We start from the raw sequence: 23,002 nt of genomic DNA on the forward strand, positions 1-23,002 counted from the left end.
CTCCCCCCTCCCACACGTTGTTCAACCAGCCATTTGTAATCCATAGGGGCTCAGGAGAAAGTTTGGGAACCACTGGCTTAAACATCCATCGATGCTTGGACAGATTTATAAAATATATTTTAGCATTGTAGCTTAAATGTCTGTTAGCTTGATGCTAACTGAGCAGCAACTGAGATTTCTGGCAACGCAGCAATTTATTCAGAGAATCTGAAGGAAAACTAAATTTGAACAAGTTTTTCTATTTTCAGAGGAGCAACATGTCAGTTAAAATCCTGTCTGATTTCATTATGCAGAGCTTCATGAAGGGATTTTTCTAGATTATTTCTGGGATTAAACTGAACAGAGTTCTCGCCTCTGGCCTCATGCAGCATCCACACAAGTTGCTCTCATCATCATCATGGTTTGTTTTTAATATAAATCTTTTCACCCTCACACAAATTGCACATTTTTTAATCATCTCCAAATGGACACACAGTCAGCAGTGGACAACTTACTGGTTGACATCTTCCTGGCTAGAAGGAGGAGAACCGAAAGAAAGGAGACATTAGCTGGATCTTACCACCACTTTACTATGGCATGCATAGGTTCAGACCTTACTCAGAAAGAGACAACAGACACTTCGTCTAAAGATTTCTTTTTTTTTTTTTTTGACTGCTTGTGAGCTGCAAAAATAAGGATAAAAAATGAGGAAAACAGAAGATGAAACAGAACAGATTAGTTCCACCTGGATGAGTTCTGGGAACCAGACGGATTAAAACACAGCGGAGCCGCTTCCCTCCAGAACTGATTGGTTTAAAGTCGCTGAGCGCTCAGGCGACACGTCAGGTTTTAGAAAAGGTCGTTTTCAGAACATGATACTGCCACCACCGTGCTTTCCAGTCAGTTATATCTCACCACTGCTGTCAGAAACTGGATGATTCAAAGAAGAGATGGTTTCATGTTTCTGGAGCTGCTGCTTCTATATGAAGGCTCATCTAGATCTACGCTGTGGTGGACCGGCAGCTGATGAATCCAGATGTTTATGATCACATTCTTTAATCTGCAGTTTTAGAGCCTCAAACATAAAATATCATGAATTTCCTTTGGATTTGCTTCAACTTCCAGACCTGAGCTCTGTACTTTGGAGCCGGATTAATTCAAACTTTACATTTTCATTGTTTTTATTCCTATGATTTTGTTAAATATTCAGAATGAACATGAACGTGATATATTCAATTTAAACGTTGATTTATGTTGAGATGCACCTTCAGTAAAATAAAACTAAATTAATCTGTTCACGTCTCTCAGCCTCTAGTTAATTTATCATCATGTAAGTAACTAGTCTTGGTCCTGCAGAGGACAGTGACGGTACAGGAGCATCAAACTATCAGAAGTTGGAAATAATTAATAAATTCAGGATCGTCACAAGATGAAAAACTCATTTAAAACGAAAACGTTTCTCATTTTAACAACATATTAAATTTGACATGAAGTGTTTTGGCTACGAGTCTGAAAACTGAACGAAAAGTTCAGACATTTTAGTTCAAAGTTTAAATTTAAACAACTTGATTGTTATTAGAAATATAATAATAAGGATGAACACAAACTCTGGTTTGTGGTTTATTAAAAAATGCACCATATTATTACAAAGAGCTGATTTTATCCCATTCTGCATTAATTAATTGCATAATGTGGTTTAAAGATGTTTAATTAGATTTTGAAGTCAAATTTTGTTACATTACTGCACGTTGTGGCCATTCATGTTGAATTTGATCAGTTTTTATTTTAGGCAGTTGGAAAATACTCAGGTTAGTTTGGGACCAAAATCTGTAATTTTTACATTTTTAATTGTTTAGATTATTTTGGTAACTTTCAGATCCTCCTAATAATTTAAGAGATTAAGAACAACAGGCTGGAGACCCAGTGGGATTTTTAAAATAATTTCTTTTAACCACATTTTGAACTTGTAAAATCAGATTAAATTAACTTTTATTTTCATTTAAGGTTTAATTTTTCTTTTTTTTTTTTGTTTTCTCTACAGTTTTGCATATTTTTCAAACAGTCAAGGTGGAAGCGTTCTCCTTCCTAAAGTCCGTTAGACAGTAATCCTGCCTGGGAGTACAGGCCTCAGGTCTGTGGTTCTGATCCAAACCGGGTTCTGATCCAGACATCAGCCGATTGGTTGGAGGAGAAACTAAACGTCACTGTGGCTCCTGAGTTCTTGTGGGTCAGAAAGCAGAAAAATAAACAAACGTTGGCTTTAAACAGCTCTGGGCCTGATGCAGTCGTCCCTGTACTGCCTGCTCAGAAACCCTGGAGTCGAACAGAAAACACTGGACACAACCAGCCTGCTTCAGGGGTCTGCTGGTGTCAGGAAAAGTACTAAAGGCTTCTCTCTCTCTCTCTCTCTCTTTTTATTATTTTGGTAACTAAATATGTCGCTCTATTGATATATTTCCACTTTGTAATATAGAAACGTTTACATGTACACACGCTGGTCACTGGGGAGTCGGTGGAATCGGGACCTTTATTATAATAAGTCGGTGGAAGTCGCTCTGGCTGGTGCCCAACAAATATACTGTGAATGCAAGTAACAATAATTATAATGATAATTAGAATAATAATAATCATCATTATGGTCTGCACCATGCCTTGTAAACCTGGGAAAACAAACAAACTAAAACCAAAACAAGAGGCGGCAGGTGACCCCCTCCACAGCGCCCCCTACCCACAAACTGCTCAAAAGAAAAACAAAAAACTAAACAGAAGATTAAAAACGAGAAAGTCGAGACTTGCAGATTCTCTCCAGCTTCCTCGAAGTCCCGAGTCCAAAGCGCCGCGTCCCGGGTGAGTGGAGGGCGGGGGGAGCAGGGAGGGCGGGGGGCTGCGATTGGCTGCGGCGGAGCGCTCCGCAGCGCTCGCTGGGAACCTTTTTTTCTTTTTTTAAAGTTTGATCCAGGTTTTTTTGTGTTTAGGCTTCGAGTCACAAGTTCGCCTCTCAGAGTATTTTATTTTGAAAGCCAACCCCCCACTTCCCCTCCCTGTCAGGAGGATGCAAACATGGCCGCCTCTGAGAGACCCGGGTGAAGGTTATTATTTACGACGATGGAGGTGGTCGGTTCGTTTTAATGTGGCGATCTCTGAAGGTGCATCCAGAAACGACCTCTGACCCCGCCGGGTTCTAAAGCAGCGAGGGGAGGAAGCTTTCTGGATGAGCCTTCAGAACGTGTGTGTGTGTGTGTGTGTGTGCGCACGTGTGTGTGTGTACATGTGGCTAGTGCAGGTAATCGTCCACAGAGGCGAAGGCGCAGGAGCCGATGCCAGTTCGTGCCATGATGGCGAGGCACTGGGCGGCCTGGCCCACGGCCTGAGCCAGGGGGGGCTGCTTCGGGAGGTTGTGAGTCTCTGCAGACACAAACACAGAAGAAGAGAAAAACAATTAAAACATCATAACTCCAGATTTATGCTCAATATGTCGCCCGTAGTTTATATCATGCAGAGATTTTCTCTGATTCTGCTGCTCAACGTTTAAATGAGGTTTTATGCTAAAGTTTTTACAGCCCATAAATCTGGTCGTCATGGCAGAGAGAGAAAAAAAATGATGGATAAAGGAAAAATCAGCAGACTGGCAGGTGTTCTGATCAATCATCAGAATAATTAATTAGTAAAATAATTGATATCTGAAGCTCTTTAAAAGCACACTACTCCTGTACTCTGACCAGTCGGACCCCTCCGGTCCCGGTCCGGTCAGGGCACACCCCTCTGGTTCCGGCCCGGTCAGAACGGACCTACCTAGTATTGCACTGTTGAGAGTGGAGCAGACCGGCTCCCTCTGCACGGCGTCCAGCTGGTAGCCCACCGGGCTGCTCCAGGGGTCGGAGTACGCCAGCAGGCTGAACGCATCCTGCAGCAGAACACAAGAAGAAGAGGAGACTGGATCAGAACCACAGAGGTTCTGACATCAGAACACGACCAGGTTCTGCAGAATCATCATCTGCATGAAGATCAGAGTTCATGCTTCATTGTTGCTGCTCATGTTCTGGATGTTTTCTACTCATCTATTGAATTTAAAAATTTCAACAAAAAATTATATTCTGGTTAAATATTTGCTGCATTATGTCTTTTTTTCCCCGTTTTTCACAATGTAAAAACACTTTTTCTGCAGGAAATGGGAAAATGTTGACATTTAGTTAATAGTCAGAGGAAGCGCAGTAAATAACCGGGTTCGGTTTCCGAACCTTCAGCATCTTCTTGTTGGCGGAGTTCTTGCCACATTCCCGGCGGAGGTGTTCGCTCATGCTCTGCAGCTCCCTGCCGAAGTGGATCATCCTCTCGATGGCCGCCTGGCTCCCGCCACACAGCTGCCTCTTGGACTGGGCCGACTCCACCTCTGCAGAACCGCGGCCGGTCCGCCATGCAAGACATGCAGATTTTACACGTCACCTCAGTGATTTGGAGCTTTTACGGTTCAGGGTTTGGAGAAGCTTTACAGCTGCGACCAAACGGTCTCTGTTGTTTCGTTGTGTATGGAGTAGCTTACAAGCGGCTCGTCGTTACATTCTGATGCTGGAAAAGAAGCTGCTAACATAGAAAGCTTCATTAATCAGGACTGAAACTCGACAGGAACCAGGCAGCAGCACGGATGACTGATGTCGCGTTTAAGCATCAAACCCACCCATGTCTGCGTCACAATCGTCGGGCTCCGTGGCGTGTTTGGAGGTTCCGTTCAGGAAGCCGTTGGAGGAGGACTCGGTCACGCCGTTGGTGAAGTGGTCGACCTCCATGTCCACATCGTTACTGAGGGGAAACAGGAAACAGGAAGTGGAGTCGATTCTGCCTCAGCGTTCCAGAGAATAAGGAAGAAACCCGAGATCTCATCTGAGATAATTAAAAATTAAAATGATCCCTCTGTGAAAGAAAGCGTAACTCCGCCCCCAGACAAGTTCAGAAAAAGACGTAGGGCTGAACGGGGTCAGAGGTCGTACCTGGTGATGGGCTGCTGGCTGCGGCTGCCGTTCAGGCTGACGTCAGAGGCCTGGAGGGCGGAGCCAGAGCTGGGGGGGCAGGGCTTGTGACTGTGGGGGGAGGAGCTGTGGCTCTTACTGGACGTCACGCCGTTACAGCAGTTGCTGTCAAACCCTGCAGAGGAAAACAAGAGAAACATCAGCTAGAAAATATTCAACAGTAGGATAAAAGTCCATGACATGGCAGTAGGGTTAACCAACTCCAACCTTAACCCAATATTCTCAACAACGAGAGAATAGTAATCCAAGGTTTTTTGTTGTAATACATTTTTTGTATGTTAAATCTGTCATCCCATCTGATGGGGATCCTAAAGGATAACCAGTAAACCTGCGGGGCCCAGCAGGGGGCGTACCTGTGAGGTAGGGCTGGGAGCTGCTGGCTTTGTGGCTGGGGCTGCTGAAGGGCCGGGGGGAGCCGGGGTAACTGTCCTGAGACTTGGGGCTGCGTCCTCCCAGACACCGGACCTCGCTGTCCGTCCCGTTCACCATCTCTATGAACTGCCTCACCCTGGAGACACAGAGGGGCGATCAAGGAGACGACAGTTAGACTATTGATGCTGCTGACAGATAACGTATAAAATAAGTTTTTAAGGAGAAGTTCTGGTTTGAGCATAGAGTCAGGATCTGCATCCATGTTGGTTATTTTACAAAAAGCTCCTCCGAGTCGTACTTGAGCATAAAGAGCAGGTCTGGGTTCCTCTCCAGGAGGTTGGGGTACAGCTGCTGGGTGGTCTCGATGGCTTCGCCCATCCGACCCGACAAAACCAACTTCTGGATCTCTGCAACCGACAAACAGTCAATGAGACACTTTGCTTTGTTTCCATTCAAAGAGTCATCAACCTGCTCATGGTTTAGATGTTTTTAAACCGGAGTTTGTTCACTTTTCCCACAGAACATTTAAGAGCTTTTCAAGGATATAAAGTCAGCATCAACACCGGAAATCAGAGATAAAAACCCCAAATGATTTTAAAAAAGACCAATAAATGACATAATTTATTACTGTCATTACTAATAAAAATTAGATTTTATGTTTTGAAATGTCTGTCACACACCTGATTATTCTGAGAACAAAACTCTGATTTAATGTGTCCAATAATTAATTGAACTATTAGAAATAATTCATATTCTTTATGTTAAAACAATCCAAGCAAATCGGGTTAAAATAAATGACCTCCCTGTTCAAATTAAATGCTTAAACACAAAATAAGAATAAAGTTACAAAGATGCATCTAAAAATTGTTCCTGCAAAGTTTTCTGGCATTTAGCAAAAAGAAAATATTCTGGTAATTTTAACTGACCTAAAGGTAGAAAAGTTTAATCTGATTTAATGTCAGACAAGTGAAAATAAATTAATTATTCGGTGTATGAAAATATCTGGGTTCAAAAGTAAATTTAGTCTTTTTATCAAACTGTGTGTTTTATGTCAAAACTGCGTCTTTTGAATATTTAACACGTTCAAGGATTTTATGTAAAAATCAAGACTTTAAAAACCTTGAAAACACAGAATTGAAATTCAAAAATTTTCAAGGACTCCAGGCAGCCAGTCGAGCCGTCAGCAGGAACCTGCAGCACCGGTTACCTGCACCAGGTGTGACGGACCCGGGAGAAAGGAGAACGTTTCCTGAGCTGCTGCCAGGTTTCAGCTGAAACTCACTCTGTCTGTTTTTGATGGAGGCGAGCTCCTCGTGCACGGCCTGGTCGGTGGACTTGGCGAAGGCTTCGGCGGTGGCGCAGTAGCTGTGGTGCACCAGGTACGAAGCCACCATCCTGCAGAGAAACCAAACAGACTCAGCGGTTAGAGACCGGAAAGGCCCGATGAAACTCCTGTAGGGAAGCCCAAAGCCTCAGACGGAGGAACGACGCCACGTCTGAGATTATTCCAGTCCAGAGCTGAGAATACGGGGGGAGTTTCCTGCCGAGTGCTGCAGCAGATATCAGCTGTTTATTAAGAGTGCCCCGCTGTGGGTCCCGCTCTGGGCCCCGCGGACAGAGCGGTTTTCACATGAGGAGTTAATAAATCAATTAATTGGATAATAAATTAAAAATACACACAATAATTTCCATTTGTTTCTCATTTCTCTACCAAAAACTGGATCACGAACGTTTTCAGTCTGCTGGATTGGTTCCAAGTACAAACGTTTTAAAGGACGATGTGTTTGCAGCCACTTTTATTTGTCGTTTTGTTATGTGAAATGTCTTCCAGTGTTAAATGTCTGTTAGAAATTAAAGTTTATTGATCTTTAGACGCTGTAGTTGAATTATCTTGCCATCACCAGAAAATGAAGCCACCTTCATGTCACTCATGGGATTTTTTATTTGACCATTTCAGAACCTGAAGGCTCATGTTTCGCATTTTAAGCCACAGTGGCATGAAGAGATTTTCTGATTTACTCTTAAAAAGAACGAAACTGGAAGCAGAAACTAGAATGAACCTTTTCTATTAGTCTACAGGAAAACCACAAGCATATAACAGCTGAAAAACAGACTCATTAAAAACAGGAAGTCAGTTTGTAGGCAAAGGAAAGTCTGCATTTGTTCTCACTTCCACATTGTTTCAACTAAACCGACCAGCTGATTTCTTGCGTTTCTTCACAGAATCTTCTCTAAAAGACTCAAAGTTTTCCTCTTTGTGTTACTAGAACATGTCGTCTGTCTGCAGCCAGCCTGCACAGCGACGTTTTGCTAAAACCACAGCCTGCCTCCCTTCCAGCTGAAATCTGCACCAAGTGGAGATTTAATCCGTTCAGGACCAGCAGCAGACTAATCCCATCAGGTCTGACAGCATCAGACTGAATTCATGTCATCTGAGCAGCAGCAGGCTGGAAATGCTCAACTCCAGCTACAACATCATAACCAGGGAAAAGTTATAAAACATTTTAACGACCAGGAAACTGAACAAAGAACCTCTGAAACATCCAGAACAGAACAATTTGACTTTGTTTCCTCCTCTGATTGTTTAGCCTCAGTGGTTTAATCTTCTGCTTCAGGATGAATCATAACTATTCATGATCTTTAAAAAAATACATAACCATAAAAACCTCCATGTAGTCGAGCCAGAGAAACTTAGCGGCACGTTGCTAAATCTACCCAGAAACACTTAAACCATCTGCTGTTAGCAGGAATCAGTAAAAGTTTATGATGTTTGAAACGACAGATTAGACGGAGAAATGAAATGTTCAAACAGTCGGGGAGTTTAAAGGATGACGCTTCATTAAATTAGCAGATAACTGCATCATTAATGGAAAATACAAGTTTTATATACCTAAGACATAACACCTCTTATAATATGATTTCTATCCGAACCAGCAGCAGATGAAAATGTTTTTGTTTGGACAAAAGCAGGAAGAAATTTTCCACAGAAACAAAAGTGATGAATAATCGTCACAGCAGCCATTTTGTGTCAACAAGCAGCACAGGTTCAAAGGTGAATCAACTTTCAACTGCTTCTTCATGTCAATTCAAAAATGTTTCATTTCCAACAGGAATTTGTTCATTATTTCACCTATAATAAAGAAAATAATCTGGTAAAAAGTGAGATGATCTGCCAGTGAAACTAATATTTGTTCATCAGTATTAAGGACTTAAAACAAGCTCCTATGCTATAACAGCTACTCATCAGATAATTTTCTCATTTCAAGTGTACTAAGATATTTGCACTAGAAATTAGACTGAGAACATTTGGTAAGACTTTGTTGTTTTGCAGTGGGATGTCTGCACTGTAAAACAGAAACCATGAATGCAGGGGGAGAAGCCGCCCACTTCAGGAAAATGTTACAGTAACGCACCAAACAGACGTGACCGTCAACCATCAGCAACTGAAAAAAACAACTGTTATGATCAATTATTTAAACTCTGATTGTCTCATTAGTTTTTACACGACAACGGTTCCGATGAAACGCCCAGAAAAGGATTTTAAAGCCGTTTAAAGGGGATCAGTTTGGTGTTTTAACCCCCTTACTTCTGGATCATGGACTGCCACTCGCCCTCCCGCTCTCCGATGGGGCATCTGTCGATCTGGGCCTGGATCTTCGTCCTCCACTCTCGCATGTAGTCCTCGATGTCAAAAACAAACGGGTGCTGGCCGAAGTTTGCGTCCACCACCTCGCCTGGCGTCTGCAGGCCGACGGTCGGGTACAGGTTTGGCTGCAGAGGACGCACACAGAGCGACGGGTTAAATGTAGGTAGAAGTGGAGGAAACGGTCAGGAATTTAATCTGGACAATAAATCAAAACAGGAAGTAATGAGGAGGAAAAACAGGAAAGAAGAAAACTGAGGAAATAACATTTTCACTACAATTAACCCTAAAAAAAAAAATACATATTTTCAGCATAAAATCCAAAAATAAAACTGGGAGAGGTGAGAATAAGTGGTAATTATACAGAATGAAAACAAATGTTTGGTGTAGATCTTCTGTCAGGAAACTGCGATATTGTAAGGAAGTTCACATGCCGATGCATATGGAGCCCAAATTAACCTTTTCAAAGCAAAATTAAAACACTATAACTGTTTTTTCTACTTTATAGTTTATAAAAGGGCCTAAAATGTCCTTTAAACATCCACATAATTTTCTACATTTTAATAACAGATCAGGCAGGAATTCAATTTTCTTAAAATCAGAACAGGAACATTTGTACTCAAAAATGAGACTTTCCAAGATCCCAGAAGGAATCTTGGAATAGKGGGAATTCAGACTGGGAAAGCTGGAGGTTCGGAATCCAATATGGCTGCTGTGCAGAAAATACAGAAAAAGTTGCACATTTGCTTTTCATCAAACCACATGAGCTTCACTTGTTTACATTCATTTTTAAAAATGGGACAAAACACATTAATGAACATTTTCATGTAAATACATGAGATTATAGCCAGATGGATCATTTTCATCTCGGAGATATAGAGACAGGAATAAAAAAAAACAAAACTACGGCATAAGAAATGCATAAAACAACCTTAAAATCTCAGTATTTATCTCATTAGAAGTGAGGTAAATACATTAATATAGTCCGTTTTGCTAAAGAAGCTCATCTGGCTGGTTTTCCAACCAGAACAAGATCAACTCCTGAAACAAAAACCAATGCAGCATAAATGCAGTGAATAAAAGCTGGACGCGTCTCCCGTCCGCCACACTCGTCTTTTCCATGGATCAGTTGGCAGAAAGGTCAGCCGTGCCGAGGTGACGCACTTCACTGCACAACTCTGGAGGAACATGAATGTCAGGCTCAGAGCCAAGTCTGTTGTGCAGCTCAATAGATCACTGTTGGGGCCGAGGCGACTTCTTCTCTGAGAAAACAGACTCTGTGTTTTCATTTTAACCCGAGCATGCAGGAGGAAAAAAACCTCGTTCTCAGCTTGGTTAATGAATGCATGAATGTCACAGGAGCTCGGCCTGCTCATGTAGGAGTTCCTCACCATAACAAAGCAGCAGGAGGAGGAAAAAGGGCAAAAAAAATCTCTAAACTTTCAGTTTCAGACAAACGGAGACCAATTCCCACTGATCCTCTGGGGTCTTTCGCACTCATTTATGAAATTCATGTCTATGTTCCTGGAAAAAGCTACTTATGACGTGGAGCCGCTACATACCAACAATAATATTTCAATAATCTGCAGTAAGGAAATGCCCCTTTATGCCTCTATGAATAACATCCTTTATGTTGGAGCTGCTTTGATTTGATTACGGCTCATAAATCTATCATTTCCAACAACTCAATACTTGGAGCTTAAGTTTTCAGAAAATATCAAAATTATACAGAATAAAGATTCAAACATTTATCACCACAATTCATGAAACCACACTGAAGATTAAAGTGATTTTTAATGATTTGTTCATGTAACGAAATGCAAGCTGGAAGCAGAAAAACAGCAAAAACTTTCCCGTTTTCATGACGTGCATCAAGTTTTCTGCATCAAGCAGAAGCACAAAGAGATGATATTCCACCATCAACTCATCAACTTGACTTATAAATTAACGTTAAAGAGGTTATAAACACTTTTCAATTGTTTAAGTAGGAGTTTTGACTCACTGGTGAGAAAATGCTGCTTATGAATTTTTCATTTTTGGAAAAATCTGGTTTCTTTTTGACCAACGCCTCCTCTGGGCTTCCGTAGTTCAGAGTGACGACGGCTCCCTGCAGTTCAACAGATTCTGTTTATTTGGACGTTTAAGAAATAAAAGAAACTTTCTGGAAATATTGTTCTCACGTGTAATTTGTTTTTAAAGTAAAGGGAGAGAAAAATAGATTAAAAACATTCTCCGTTCCCAAAGCCTATTAAATATGTTTTTTAAAGAAATTTAGACTGAATTTATTATCTCAAGTACAAAATGTAAAATACTTAAAATGATCTTTAATATCTGCAAAATAAAAAGGTTTAAAAGTATAAAACATAAAAACTAGTGAGTTTGATGTCAGAACGTCAAATTATTTTAGATTATTATTAACAAAGCCGGTTGTTTTATACCAAACAATCAGTAATATGTGAAGGATTTATTCTTGAATAAACAGAAAAACAGAAAATTAGCATTTTTTTAGCAGGAACATCAGATGCTCAAAAGTTGAACTTTAAACCAAATTATTTTACACGTTTCTCCATCTTTAAACGCAGTTTATGATTTCTGAAAGCTCCTTCTGATTTGAAAGGATAAAAACTCAGTTACCTCAAAAATACTATTAAATCTTGGTATAATGGTCAAATCTCTGATAACTGCAATGCATCTATAAAACCATTACTAATGTCTCACTTCTTCCATTTTAAGCCAAATATTTTACATTATTCACAATTTTGTTTATACAACTCATACCTTTGAGTAATTTAAACAATGAGCAGTTTTACTGTTAACCAAGAGCAAAAACTAGTAAATAATGAAGATCAAAGAGCTTTTTGTTCAACAAAAAACTGGAAATACTAATAAATAAAACAAAGGATTCATTAAAAATTCATCACTTCCAGCTTGTGGCACATTGTGATCCAACAGCTGACCAGAGCCAGAGGTCAGTAACCAGAAGGTAAAACATCCTCTGATCCAAAACTCCCTCAAGTCATCATAAAACCACAGAATACAAGAAACTTCTTGATGCATCCAGACAAGAACAACATCTGTTTTAGACTTGAAACGACCAAATAAACCATTAATAAAGAAGAAAAAGAAACAGAAGCTGGTACTTACTGGCAAGTCTGTGAAGGCGATACCTGCAGAGAAAAAATACAAAGAGTCAGCATAAACAAGAAGTTTCCTCTCCATGTCGGAAAGCAGCAGAAGGCCTCAGTCTGTTTACATGGGATCGTTATCTTTCAGCTGAAGCTTAATTTAATCCAAGCTGTGCAAACCAGGCAGACTGTTTCAGTGATGAAGAATAATCTGGTTTGCAGCTGAACACAGATTTCTACAGCACAGAAATTTATCTGGAAATCTGGAATCTGTTCAGGAGAAACCAGAGTCACCTTTTCCCTGCAGAAACACCCTGGAGCAATTCACCAGTTTAACCAACTGGGTTTAAACCACAGTTTGGGTCACAGCTGCCAATATGAGCTGAAGGATTCGCAGCATAAGGAGAAGAAAATACGACCATTTAAAACTCCAAATGTTTTAAAGAATGGGAGCTCCAAGCATTTTATTTGTCTTCACAGAAACGTTTCTTCAGGGAACTTTAGAGGCATTTTTGGAAATGAGTTTCAGAGAAAATGACGCCCCCTGGTGTTCATGTGGACGAAGGGAGATCTCAGAAAATACAACCGACTTTGATTAGAAATAAAACCTTAAATCAGAGGCGTAAACAAACTATCAACTGTTGATTAATAGTTTATAAATCTGATCCATTGAATTAACTGATGACATCCACTTAGATTGACCTGTCGGTGTTGTAGAGTGGCCTCCATCCAGAAGAGGGCGCTACTGTTCATCTTTAAGCAGGTAGCTGTACAGGAAATAATAATGGCAGAGGCATCCCAGAACAGGGATAAACAGCAAAATAGACACCGTCTCTTTGTTGATATGTTTTTTTCCCCCAAAAAAATGTTTTAGAAAAAAAAGACTTGGGCCAATATTGTGCGAAGATGGATTTTTCTCTTTGGCATTCAAAGATCCCGTCGTGGTGAATAATGTGTGAAACTAAAACCAGAGAAAGTCTCAGAGCTCCAACCGATTTGATCTGCAGCTAAAAGGTTCAAGAAGACGACAAGCATCTCCATCTGTCCCACTGCTGAGCAGAACAGAGCCGCAGGCAGCAGCGCATGTGACCAGACAATCAGCCCCTATCAGGCATGCAGCGCTTTCTGGCTTAAAGAGACCCAGAGCCACGTCAGTGCAGCTCAGCTGTTTGGTCCTCAGAGTGGACCCAAATCAGTTTCATCTGCACTCACAATTATTGTTTTGTGTAAATATGCAGACAGTTTTTAACGCCGAACAATAAATCCTGAGGTTCGTTGAGCTTAAACACGTTTAAATATGTGATTCTCTCCTGCAGCCGGTGCAGATTCAACCTTTTCCCAGCAGCATAAAACACAGAGAAAGACGCAGCTGTTTGGTTTCAGGAAGTAAACGCATCCAGTGAAACAACAGGAACGTAGTTATGGATTCTACAGCAGGACAGAGTGGGGACAGAGCGGGACACAGCGCGGACAGAATGGGGACAGAGCGGGGACACAGAGTGGACAGAGCGCGGACACAGCGTGGACAGAGCGGAGTACAGCGGGACAGAACGGAGACAGAGCGGGGACACAGAGTAGACAGAGAGGGGACACAGCGCGGACAGAGCGGAGTACAGCGGGACAGAGCGGGGACAGAGCAGGACACAGCGCGGACAGAATGGGGACAGAGCGGGGACACAGAGTGGACAGAGCGCGGACACAGCGTGGATAGAGCGGAGTACAGCGGGACAGAACGGAGACAGAGCGGGGACACAGAGTGGACAGAGAGGGGACACAGCGCGGACAGAGCGGGGACAGAGCAGGACACAGAGCGGGGACACAGCACGGACAGAGTGGGGGGACAGAGCAGAGTAGAGGGGGACACAGCGCGGACAGAACAAGGACAGAGCGAAGCAGAGCGGAGGACAGAGCGGACAGAGCGGGGGACAGAGCGAGACTCACCTAGGCTGTGGCCGTTCTTTGTGTAGAAGCAGGTGTTGTTGATGAGGTTAACGCAGCAGCCAATCACGTCGCCCGTTGTAAACGTGGGGCCGTAGGGCTGCCCGGTGCCGGATGAGCAGAAGGAGTGGCCGTCGTCACCGTGGTAACCATAAGAGTGTTTGTCCCAACCTGAAGGAAGAAGGCAAAACAAAGGTGAGCGGTGGCGAAGGCGAGACGCAGAGATGATGCAGTCAGACAACAGATTTCATCAACGGGTGAAAATTGAAAAATAATAAACACTGGAAGTATTTAAAAAAAAGAAAATTATAAAAATCTTGATCTCATCAGAATGAGGATCAAAGAGTGTGTCTGAAAGAAAACTGCTGAGGTTGCACCTGAATCAATCTGCATAATTATGAATGAACAGCAGCCAGAAACTCTGCAGGGAGACAGAGGCTCTAGCCAAGGAGTCCAAAAATGTTGACAAGGCAAGAAAAACGCCACAATTCATGCTTCAGCACGCTCCGCTGTCTTTAGTTGTTAGAGGTTGTAGTTGGTAACGGGACAAAAGGACAGCAACGTGAAGGGATTTAAAAGGCTTTAAACAACATTTGTTGCATTTTCAGCTGCTGTGGTTCTTTTTCTCAATGTACCGAGTCAAACCCTTTGAAAAACCTGTTCCTCTCCTCGCCTGTGGGGGCGCTGCACCAAGAATCACTAAAGGAAACGACAAAAACCTCAGGAGACGACGCCGAGTGCAACTTCCTTCTTCATTACATGTACGCAAACATGAAGTGACGTCAGATTTTAGCAACTGGACGATTAGTCTTTGGTAAAAAAAAAAAACACGAGCCATTTCTAGCGCTAGCACCAGTCTATAGCATGTTTGTTTTAGTTGAATTTACCCAGAATGCCCTGCGCTGCAGTCCACTTCCGGTTCGCTCTGCGTTCACATATCCACTCAAACCGCACCGGAGTTTACTTAAACCGAACACAGACCGAGGTTTGCAGGCAGACGAGAATTTGATTAGCATTCACACCTCAACAGAGGAACTGGACTTTCTAGGCAAACGGACTGGAGCCGCATTAAAGTGAACTAAACTGGGTCGGTGGGAATGATGAACCCTAAATCTTGCTTAAGGACTCTTCTGGGTGATTCAACAACAAAAAAAAGAAAATAAATAAACCGTTGCTATTTTTACCTGGTATGTTTTGATTATATAACATACCATGGAATGAATATGATGGTATGTTTTATGGTTAAAACATGTTTTAGGATTAAAACATACCATCCTAATTCATTCCATTCACATTTTCCTATGAAAATGAGGGTTTTCTAAACAATCCAACCTTATTTTACCCAACAGCCAGCGTGTTTGTTTTAGTTGCATTTACCCAGAATGCAACTAGCTTCAGTTGACCTGAAGCCTGAGAAGTTGACCTCATATGGTCGTTATTTGTGCCGTTCCTTTAACAGGTGTGTCCAGTGTTTCCTGTTGGCTTTTAATGAGTGACGAACATGTCCCAGTTTCCCTGAAGTGGAGCTAAACTTGAACCGAGCCCATTGTCCTCTGAAGAGGACGCCACTTTCAGCCCCGCTGGCCTCGGGCCGTTTAGGCTGGACGTTCCAGCGCCGCTGCAGAATGTAACCCAGCCCGGCCTGCATGCGGCTCGGCTGCAGCCGTTCTTCAGTTACCACTCCTTCATTAGCCTCCATCCATCTCTGGCCCCCCTGTTATCTCTGGGTGGGTCCAGTTTTAAACTAATGAAAGGCTGTCTGGGCTCCTGCTCGCTCTGATAACCTCGCTGGATGACGCTGATGAAGTGGTGCCGTGTCTTATGGACCCGCTCACAGGAGGAGAACTCGCTTATAGGAACAAGAAGTGGGTGTCTGCCTTAGAACTGGATCAGAGCCGGGTTATGGCACCCAGGATGAATTTAGGATCCATTTTGCTCATTTAAATCTGTAAAATTAGCTCCCTGAAAACAAATACTGCTCCTAAATAAAACATTCACATGTGAGATAATCCAGTTTCATAAAGTGTGACTCTTGCCACTAAACTCCATAGTAGCTGCATTTAATCATATTAATGGTGCGCTCATGGGACAAACGGTGGAGAAAATTAGGACTACAACAGTAAATTGGCCCAGATTCCCTTCGTCTTTACAAATCAGAGAACGGCCGATACTCGGATGTGAAGCCGATATTATCTACCACGGCAAATATCTAAAAGTCACCCACTGGGTCGCGACACCAGGTCATGTCTGCATGTTTGTAGTCAACAATAGTCGCTCCACTTTTACCAACTCAGCAACTTTCTGGCTACATTCAGCAACATTTCAGAAGAGAGAAAAAGAAAATCAGTATTGAAAGGTTAGGCCTTTAAAATAAATCAGCTGGAAAACTGGAGCACCACTAGAGAAAATAATTATTCCAGACCAATCAGTTTTTACTATTTTAAACAGCAGTAATGAGAATTTATATATAAAATAACTTATCTGAGCTGCACATGTTAGAAAATACTGCAATGATATATCAGGTGATGGCTTTCCTCTCTAATCTTTGCTCCCTCCTCCATGTGACCTTTAGCATTTGAGTCTAGTGTGAGCTTTTGCAGCCATGACACTCTGTCCTACTAGCTAAATGTTGCATTAGCATAAATTATACAATTTCAGAATTTGCAAACTGCATAAGCCAACAATTACTGCTCTCCAAACTGTCCTTTTGCGACATAAATATTGTGATGACGATATATTCATGATTCATTGTGCAGCAGATTCAAAAGCTGACGTCTAATCCGCAGCTTTAGTGCGTTTCTGTTTATTTTGAGTGAGAACAGTCGGCTGAACGACTTTCCCTCGTTCGTCTTCCTGCAGCAGCTCCTATAAACACTGTGCTGCAGCCGTGCCAACAGAGAACATGCAGATGTAATCAGATAATTGAAGTTTGCTCTCAAAGAGACGTTTCTCCTGCTCAGCAGAATCCTCACAAGCAGAATAAAACCAACAATTACACACACAGTGAACTTACCAGGGAGTCTGTTCATATTTACACCCTGAGCTGAGAGGCCGATCCCCATGTAGCTGGAAGAAGAAACACAAATAACTCAGTCCTGACATGTAAGACATGATGTTTCTGGAGGACACAGAGGAATAAAAACGCTCCTATAGCTGCAGCTGCTTTGATTACTGCTGCACCGACTTCAATCATCCTCCGTTTACCTGAAGCTCCCAGCAGTGAGCCGTTATCACGAGCAAACATTCTGGTTCGAGCCGGAGGACAAAACGGTTTAAAAAGAAACAAGGAGGGAAGATGAAACTCGGGCAAGTTTATTTCAAAGTGTTGGCCTCATCAACACAACGGTTAATTCACCAAACAGAGGAATGCTTTAAGTTTCTTTCAAACTGAGACCAAACTCAGTTGTTGTTTTTTTTTTTTTGGTTAATCAGATCAATGAGCTAAAAATCTTTTTTTTTTTTTTTAACGCCAGCATGTCTGAACATGTAGGCCAGTGGTGTCCAACCTGCGGCTCCGGAGCCACAAGTGGCTCGTCGGACCCTCCACAGAACTCTACGTAAAAAACATGTAGCACCAGCAATTTTTAAGAAAATATAGATGGAAACAATAAATGCTGCATTTTGCAGCTGAACTGTGTTGAATTTCAACAAAATTACCATAAAACTATTTTTTCTAGTCGTTATGTTGGAAACTAATTGCTTTTCCCAAATTTTGATGTTTTATTTCCCAAAACGTAAAAATCAAAGAGTAGAAAATGTATCCATCCTGTTAGAAATGTTTTATGATTTTATTTATTTTGAGACCTAAATATAAACTGCTGGTTCTTTAAAAATGACCATTTGCTGATAGAAATGTAGTCAGTTCTGATTCCTCTCCAAGAACTGCGACATCAGTGCATTTGAGGAAAATGTTTCTTTTTCTTCCAAACCTTTTAGTTGGAAGTGACCAATCATTTATTGTATTGGTTGCAGAAGTAATGGAAAGTCTATGTAAGAGACATTCTCTGTGATTACTAAGAAAAACAACCAAAAGTAACATAATTACTGAGGGAAAATTATAAAAATTGTCTTCATTATATTGTCTTTCAGCTTCTAAAATCTCCTGATTTCCCTTTAAAATGCCCTCATGACACAAAAATCACCCGGTTCCATCTTCACTCATCATTATCCATCAAGTTTGGTGCATTCAAGTATTTTAAAACAGTTGGATTTTTTAGTTTCGGACAGACTGATCAGAGATCAGTGCTTGTTGAGTCCAACATCAGCAGATCAGTTTTCAGTTAGCATCACTAAAATGTCGTTTTCCATGCATACATGAATTATAAACTCAGTTTGACTAAACCGTTTGGGTTTAACCACTCTGGATTAAATTTATTATTTGATATTCAGTAATAACGGAACAACATTCATAAGTTAGAAGTTGTGCAAATTAATTTTTCTAAGCCTTAATTGTAAAAATCTGAACATACTTCACTCAAATTCTTTTTAGATAGTTTTTTTTCTAATAAATTCTAAATTGTAATTAAAAATATTTTTCTTTTAAAGGTTGTTTTTTACTTTAATAAGGGAAATAAACCAGCATTTCTAACAGACTATGACTGAAATGTTGATTTAAAACTTAAAAACTTAAATGTTTGAAATGATTTCTGCCTTAACGTTAAAAGATTTTCTTCCACACCGAGACGCTGCAAACAAAGCCGACATGTTGGAGCATAAATCTGAACCGAAGCTTCGTTTTTATTTCCTGCGTTGCTCCTGAGAGCTTTGCAGCTTTTCTGCACCATACTAATGTTTTGCGTCTAATAACTCAGAACCAAACTATGAAGATTCAGAGCTTTGCTGTTTAGTCAGATAAACCAGAGTGGAGTGACAACCAATATATTACTTTTTGATTTTTCTAAGTGTTGTTTTTAATATGATTAAATAAGTCCTCACTATTCTTTTTTTTTGTTTCTTAAGAGGATTTAAAACTCAATAATTTTGTGATGTTTAGCTGTAGAAACCACAGATTTAGAAACTAGACGTTTCATTTCTGCAAACTCAAAATCTAATCCAGACATTTTGTTGGTTGTTTGCTGAATAATCTGGGAAGAAGTTTGAGATTATTTCCCTGTAATCTAACATAAAATATAATTTGTGTTTTTATCCAAGATGAGAATATCATTGGAGTCTGAAGGAGGGTCTGGAGTTAATCACATGAGAACTCGGCAGGGAGAGCCGTTCCTCTTTTAAACATGCAAATTAAATCACATGTGAAACGGATGGGATTTTTTTATATCCAATGAATTTATTTTCACACAACCTGCAGAGTAATGATGACTGTTTCTGTTTTAGATGATCGATGCGACAAACTGCAGAAAAATCATTTCTTCGAGCTGGAAGTTGATAGAAAACCTTTATGTCAATTAACTTTACAGTCAGTTTAAACTAGAACAAAGCCACACCTCTGCAATATTTAACTCTCTTACCCATCTCGGCCTTTACTGATGATCTTCACCTCAAAGTAGTAGACGCCGCAGGCGGCGGGGATGGGGTGGGTGGCCCGCACAGACGCAGCATCCTTAGGGGTCTTCCCATGACCTTGGAAGGAGTAAACAATGTTTTATTATTACAAATAAATGTCTACAAGGTCAACCTGCTATAAATAAAGACGAAAAGCTTCTCCTGAACTACAGGAAAGCCTGGAGACGGACTGTATGCAGATTTAAATTGATCGCTGAGGTGTTGTCCTCACTGATAACGAGGAACCCAGGTCACAGATATCTGATCCAGCTTTAAGGTTTAATAAACTTTTAAATCAGAGCAGGAAGTAATCTAAATGTTTTACACAACAACCAAAAACAAACATGAAGCTGAAATTATTTTTTACTGCGGCTGATTCCTTTATCTCTAAACATTTTCTCCTGACTTTGCTAAAAATGTGAGATTTCTATGATAAAACAAGAAGAAAATCAGATTAAATTCTTCATTTTCTGGTCATTTAAAATAAAACTCTCTCTGTAAATGTGGCTGAGGTTATGAGGTCATCATGGTCTGAACCTCATGTACTGATTTGTGAACCCGCTCATGCTGGCGGTCTATAAAGCTAACATTAGCTCAAGCAGCTGGATGAGTGCATCACTAGGGGTCAAATATCAGCCATGTTTACACGGCTGAATGTTAGTCAGGAGCAGCTTGAAGCCTTTGCAATACGTGGACAACAAACATTCCCAACATACAGAATACAGAGCCATCGCAATGACAGAAGCAACAAAATATGCTACAGTTACAGTTCAGGTGGTTGTTAGTTTGTTTTGCTTTTTTTTACAATTAAATCACTTAAACTCAAATTACATTACGAGAGGATTTGATGTCCATATTTACTGCATTCTGTGAGCAGTAAATGTCAGCTCTGTTGCAGGTTCAGATTGTAATGAAACACCTAAACTCGCATGCAGATTTTTAGATTTGTTCTCCCATCCAAAGCCTCTGAGGCGGAGTCACAATAAAGAATAATTCCAGATGAATAAATAACGTTTTTAATATTCCAGTAAAAAAAATAACGCACGTCTTCCAGGAGTGAGAACGGGGTTTGTTCTTGATGTAGTGAAACAGTTTAATTGTATTAAGTTAATAAAAGAACTTTTTTTAATATTTACTCCAATCTCCAATTATTGATTTCACCATGAAAGTATGTGATTTCTATTTACAGTGCATTTATGTAGTGAATTTGATGATTCTACAGTATTATATTACCAAATACAACACAGAAATGCTGTTATTTAGCATAAACACTTATCCTTAATCGATTTCCCGTTTAAAAAATATGAGCACACCAGAAAATTTCAAAATTTTTCCAGGATTTCCAGCATTTCTAATGATTTTACCGTTAATCGATATTTAACAGTGAAGTCTTAAGATTTGCTAAAAGGATTAGGAAAATAATTACAGATTAAATCATCAACAAAAAAGCTCCATAAAGCAGATCCTAATCAAATAGGTCTTAATTAGAACCAATGACTTGCAAAATAATTTTATATAAAGTCAGCAGGTAATTGCAGATTTAAATCTGGAAAAATATGCTTTGCTCCCTGGAGATAAAAAAAAATACAAGCTTTGTATTATTGTGTGAAAGGATGCTGAACATTTGCAAGCTTGCTATGCAGTACTGAAGTGAATTTGTTGTGGAAAGGAGGAAAATATTCTGGCTGCAACAAGGAAGAGGATGTGTGTGTGCAGAGGCCCGGTCAGACCCAGAATAGCAGAACACACCCAGGAAGCACAGTTGCACCTTTTTTTTTAAGCACTAGCCTTTTCTTCTAGGCCTTCACCCAAAACCTTTACTGTGACAGCTTTGCTAGGCAACTAATCCAACCAGGATGTCAGACAAGACACTTGATATTAAACCCTCAGCAGCAAGGAACTAATCTAACATGTCATCATGGAGGCCTGAACCCAACCTCGACATTTGACACTATTTTCTCACATTTCTAATCAACCTGTAATGCTAAATTAGCTGCTACAGTTTGGCTTTTTCTGACCTGTCTGAAGCAGATATAGTCTGTAATCACCTCTGTCTGTATTCAATCAAAAATGTTTATTCTGGTAGGTTATTTATTAAAGAACATGATAGGTCGACGGACTGTCAGCACAGGAAGCTTCATGGAGACAGTTAATGGGGTTGGCAGGCTGGTTAACTGGTAGCAGCGAAGCTAGCGAGCAGGGAGGTGAATTTTGGCAGCGGCTACACCTCGCCAGCTGGTCGGGTTGCAAGATGTCCTCTCCGCCTTGTTGTTGATCAGGCTACCCAGCCTACTTTGTTTTTAGCCACAAACAGCAGCTGCCTTCGCTAAGCTAGCTGTGAAGTTAGGCTAGCATGTTAGCATAAGCTAAATAAAGTGACAAACTTTGAACGTGTCTTTTTGTCATACCTTTATAGTGAACACGGAGGTTGTTCTGAGACAGTCCGATGTAGCTAAACTTGTCCTTCGGGCTCCAGGAGCGTGGAAGCGGGGTCTCGTTTTCGTTAACGGCCGGATAGAGCCGTCGAAGTCGCTGGTTTAGTTCTTTTTCCTGCTCGTTCAGAGCCGAGTCTCCGTGAACAACGACCGACATCAGAAACCCACAGCCCGTCGACTGTCCAGACATGGCTACCACACGGCTTTTAGTGAAGTGGCTTGTCAGTAACAAGCCAGAACTGCTGGAGTCGGTCAGTGTCGAGTTTAAAGGGGGGTTAGCAAAGCTAGCTAGCTAGGAGGCTAAGCTAACTGGCTTCGCTGATTCGTATTGAGGCAGCCAGAGCTGGTTAGCCTAGAAGCTAACCTGGCTAACGTGTTTAGCCGAACTGATCGCTGAAATGGCTCAGGTTGACATTAGCTGACACAAAGCCACAACATAGACACTACAGGGAACAATATCTGCAGGAGAGGATCTGATGAGAGCGGCTGAGACACAGACGAACAGGTCCGGGTGGATAGCAAAGTAACAAAAGCGTTAGTCCAGGCGGATCGACTAAAGTATAATAAGCTCGGCTAGGCTCGATCTTTTGTTTGTTGTCGGAGCGTATTCCGCGAGTCTGATTGGCTGAGAGCAGCTCCACTCACTTCCTATGGGAATGTGAAGTCAGTAACTGTGAATGTGCAAAAACAGATGAACAGACAAACCTGCACTCAACAAACCGAGCTGTACTTTTACAGTCAAACGCTGAGTTATTGTTACTTTCTGTTATCCCACAACTGCTCTTGGTCTATATTAAATATCTCAGTACATCAAACTATTAATAATCAAACTAACTTTATATGACATAAATAAAAAGTTATTTTATTTGATTTATTCAAGTTTATCCCTAATCCCCATACATTTTTTTTCTTCCACTCAACTTTACATTCAAATGCTTAGATGTTTATATATATATATATATATATATATATATATATATATAT

At 41.0% G+C, this 23,002-nt stretch overlaps 1 protein-coding gene across 1 annotated transcript; it reads right to left on the minus strand.

Annotated features, from left to right (window-relative positions):
* Positions 1 to 389: 389 nt before the first annotated feature.
* Positions 390 to 22,657, minus strand: ranbp9 (RAN binding protein 9). Its single transcript, XM_008434799.2, has 14 exons — positions 21,992 to 22,657; positions 19,550 to 19,661; positions 17,095 to 17,147; positions 14,085 to 14,252; positions 12,163 to 12,185; positions 8,962 to 9,146; positions 6,658 to 6,770; positions 5,674 to 5,782; positions 5,357 to 5,511; positions 4,965 to 5,118; positions 4,655 to 4,776; positions 4,218 to 4,369; positions 3,772 to 3,883; positions 390 to 3,384 (listed from the first exon to the last, which is right to left on the minus strand). The coding sequence occupies exons 1-14, from the start codon at positions 22,206 to 22,208 to the stop codon at positions 3,254 to 3,256; spliced, it is 1,806 nt and encodes a 601-aa protein (XP_008433021.1). The 5' UTR covers positions 22,209 to 22,657; the 3' UTR covers positions 390 to 3,253.
* Positions 22,658 to 23,002: the final 345 nt, after the last annotated feature.

This window comes from Poecilia reticulata, linkage group LG17 (assembly GCF_000633615.1).
Source record: "Poecilia reticulata strain Guanapo linkage group LG17, Guppy_female_1.0+MT, whole genome shotgun sequence".
NCBI classification, from domain to species: domain Eukaryota; kingdom Metazoa; phylum Chordata; class Actinopteri; order Cyprinodontiformes; family Poeciliidae; genus Poecilia; species Poecilia reticulata.

What these genes read in the sequence shown, in the direction of transcription:
- ranbp9 (XM_008434799.2), bottom strand. Translation starts at nt 22,208, where the DNA reads ATGTCTGGACAGTCGACGGGCTGTGGGTTTCTGATGTCGGTCGTTGTT. An exon ending in AAATATGAACAGACTCCCTG is followed by an intron (nt 14,253 to 17,094) that starts GTAAGTTCACTG and finishes TTCTTCCTTCAG; the next exon opens with GTTGGGACAAACACTCTTAT. An exon ending in CGATTGTGACGCAGACATGG is followed by an intron (nt 4,370 to 4,654) that starts GTGGGTTTGATG and finishes GCGGTTCTGCAG; the next exon opens with AGGTGGAGTCGGCCCAGTCC.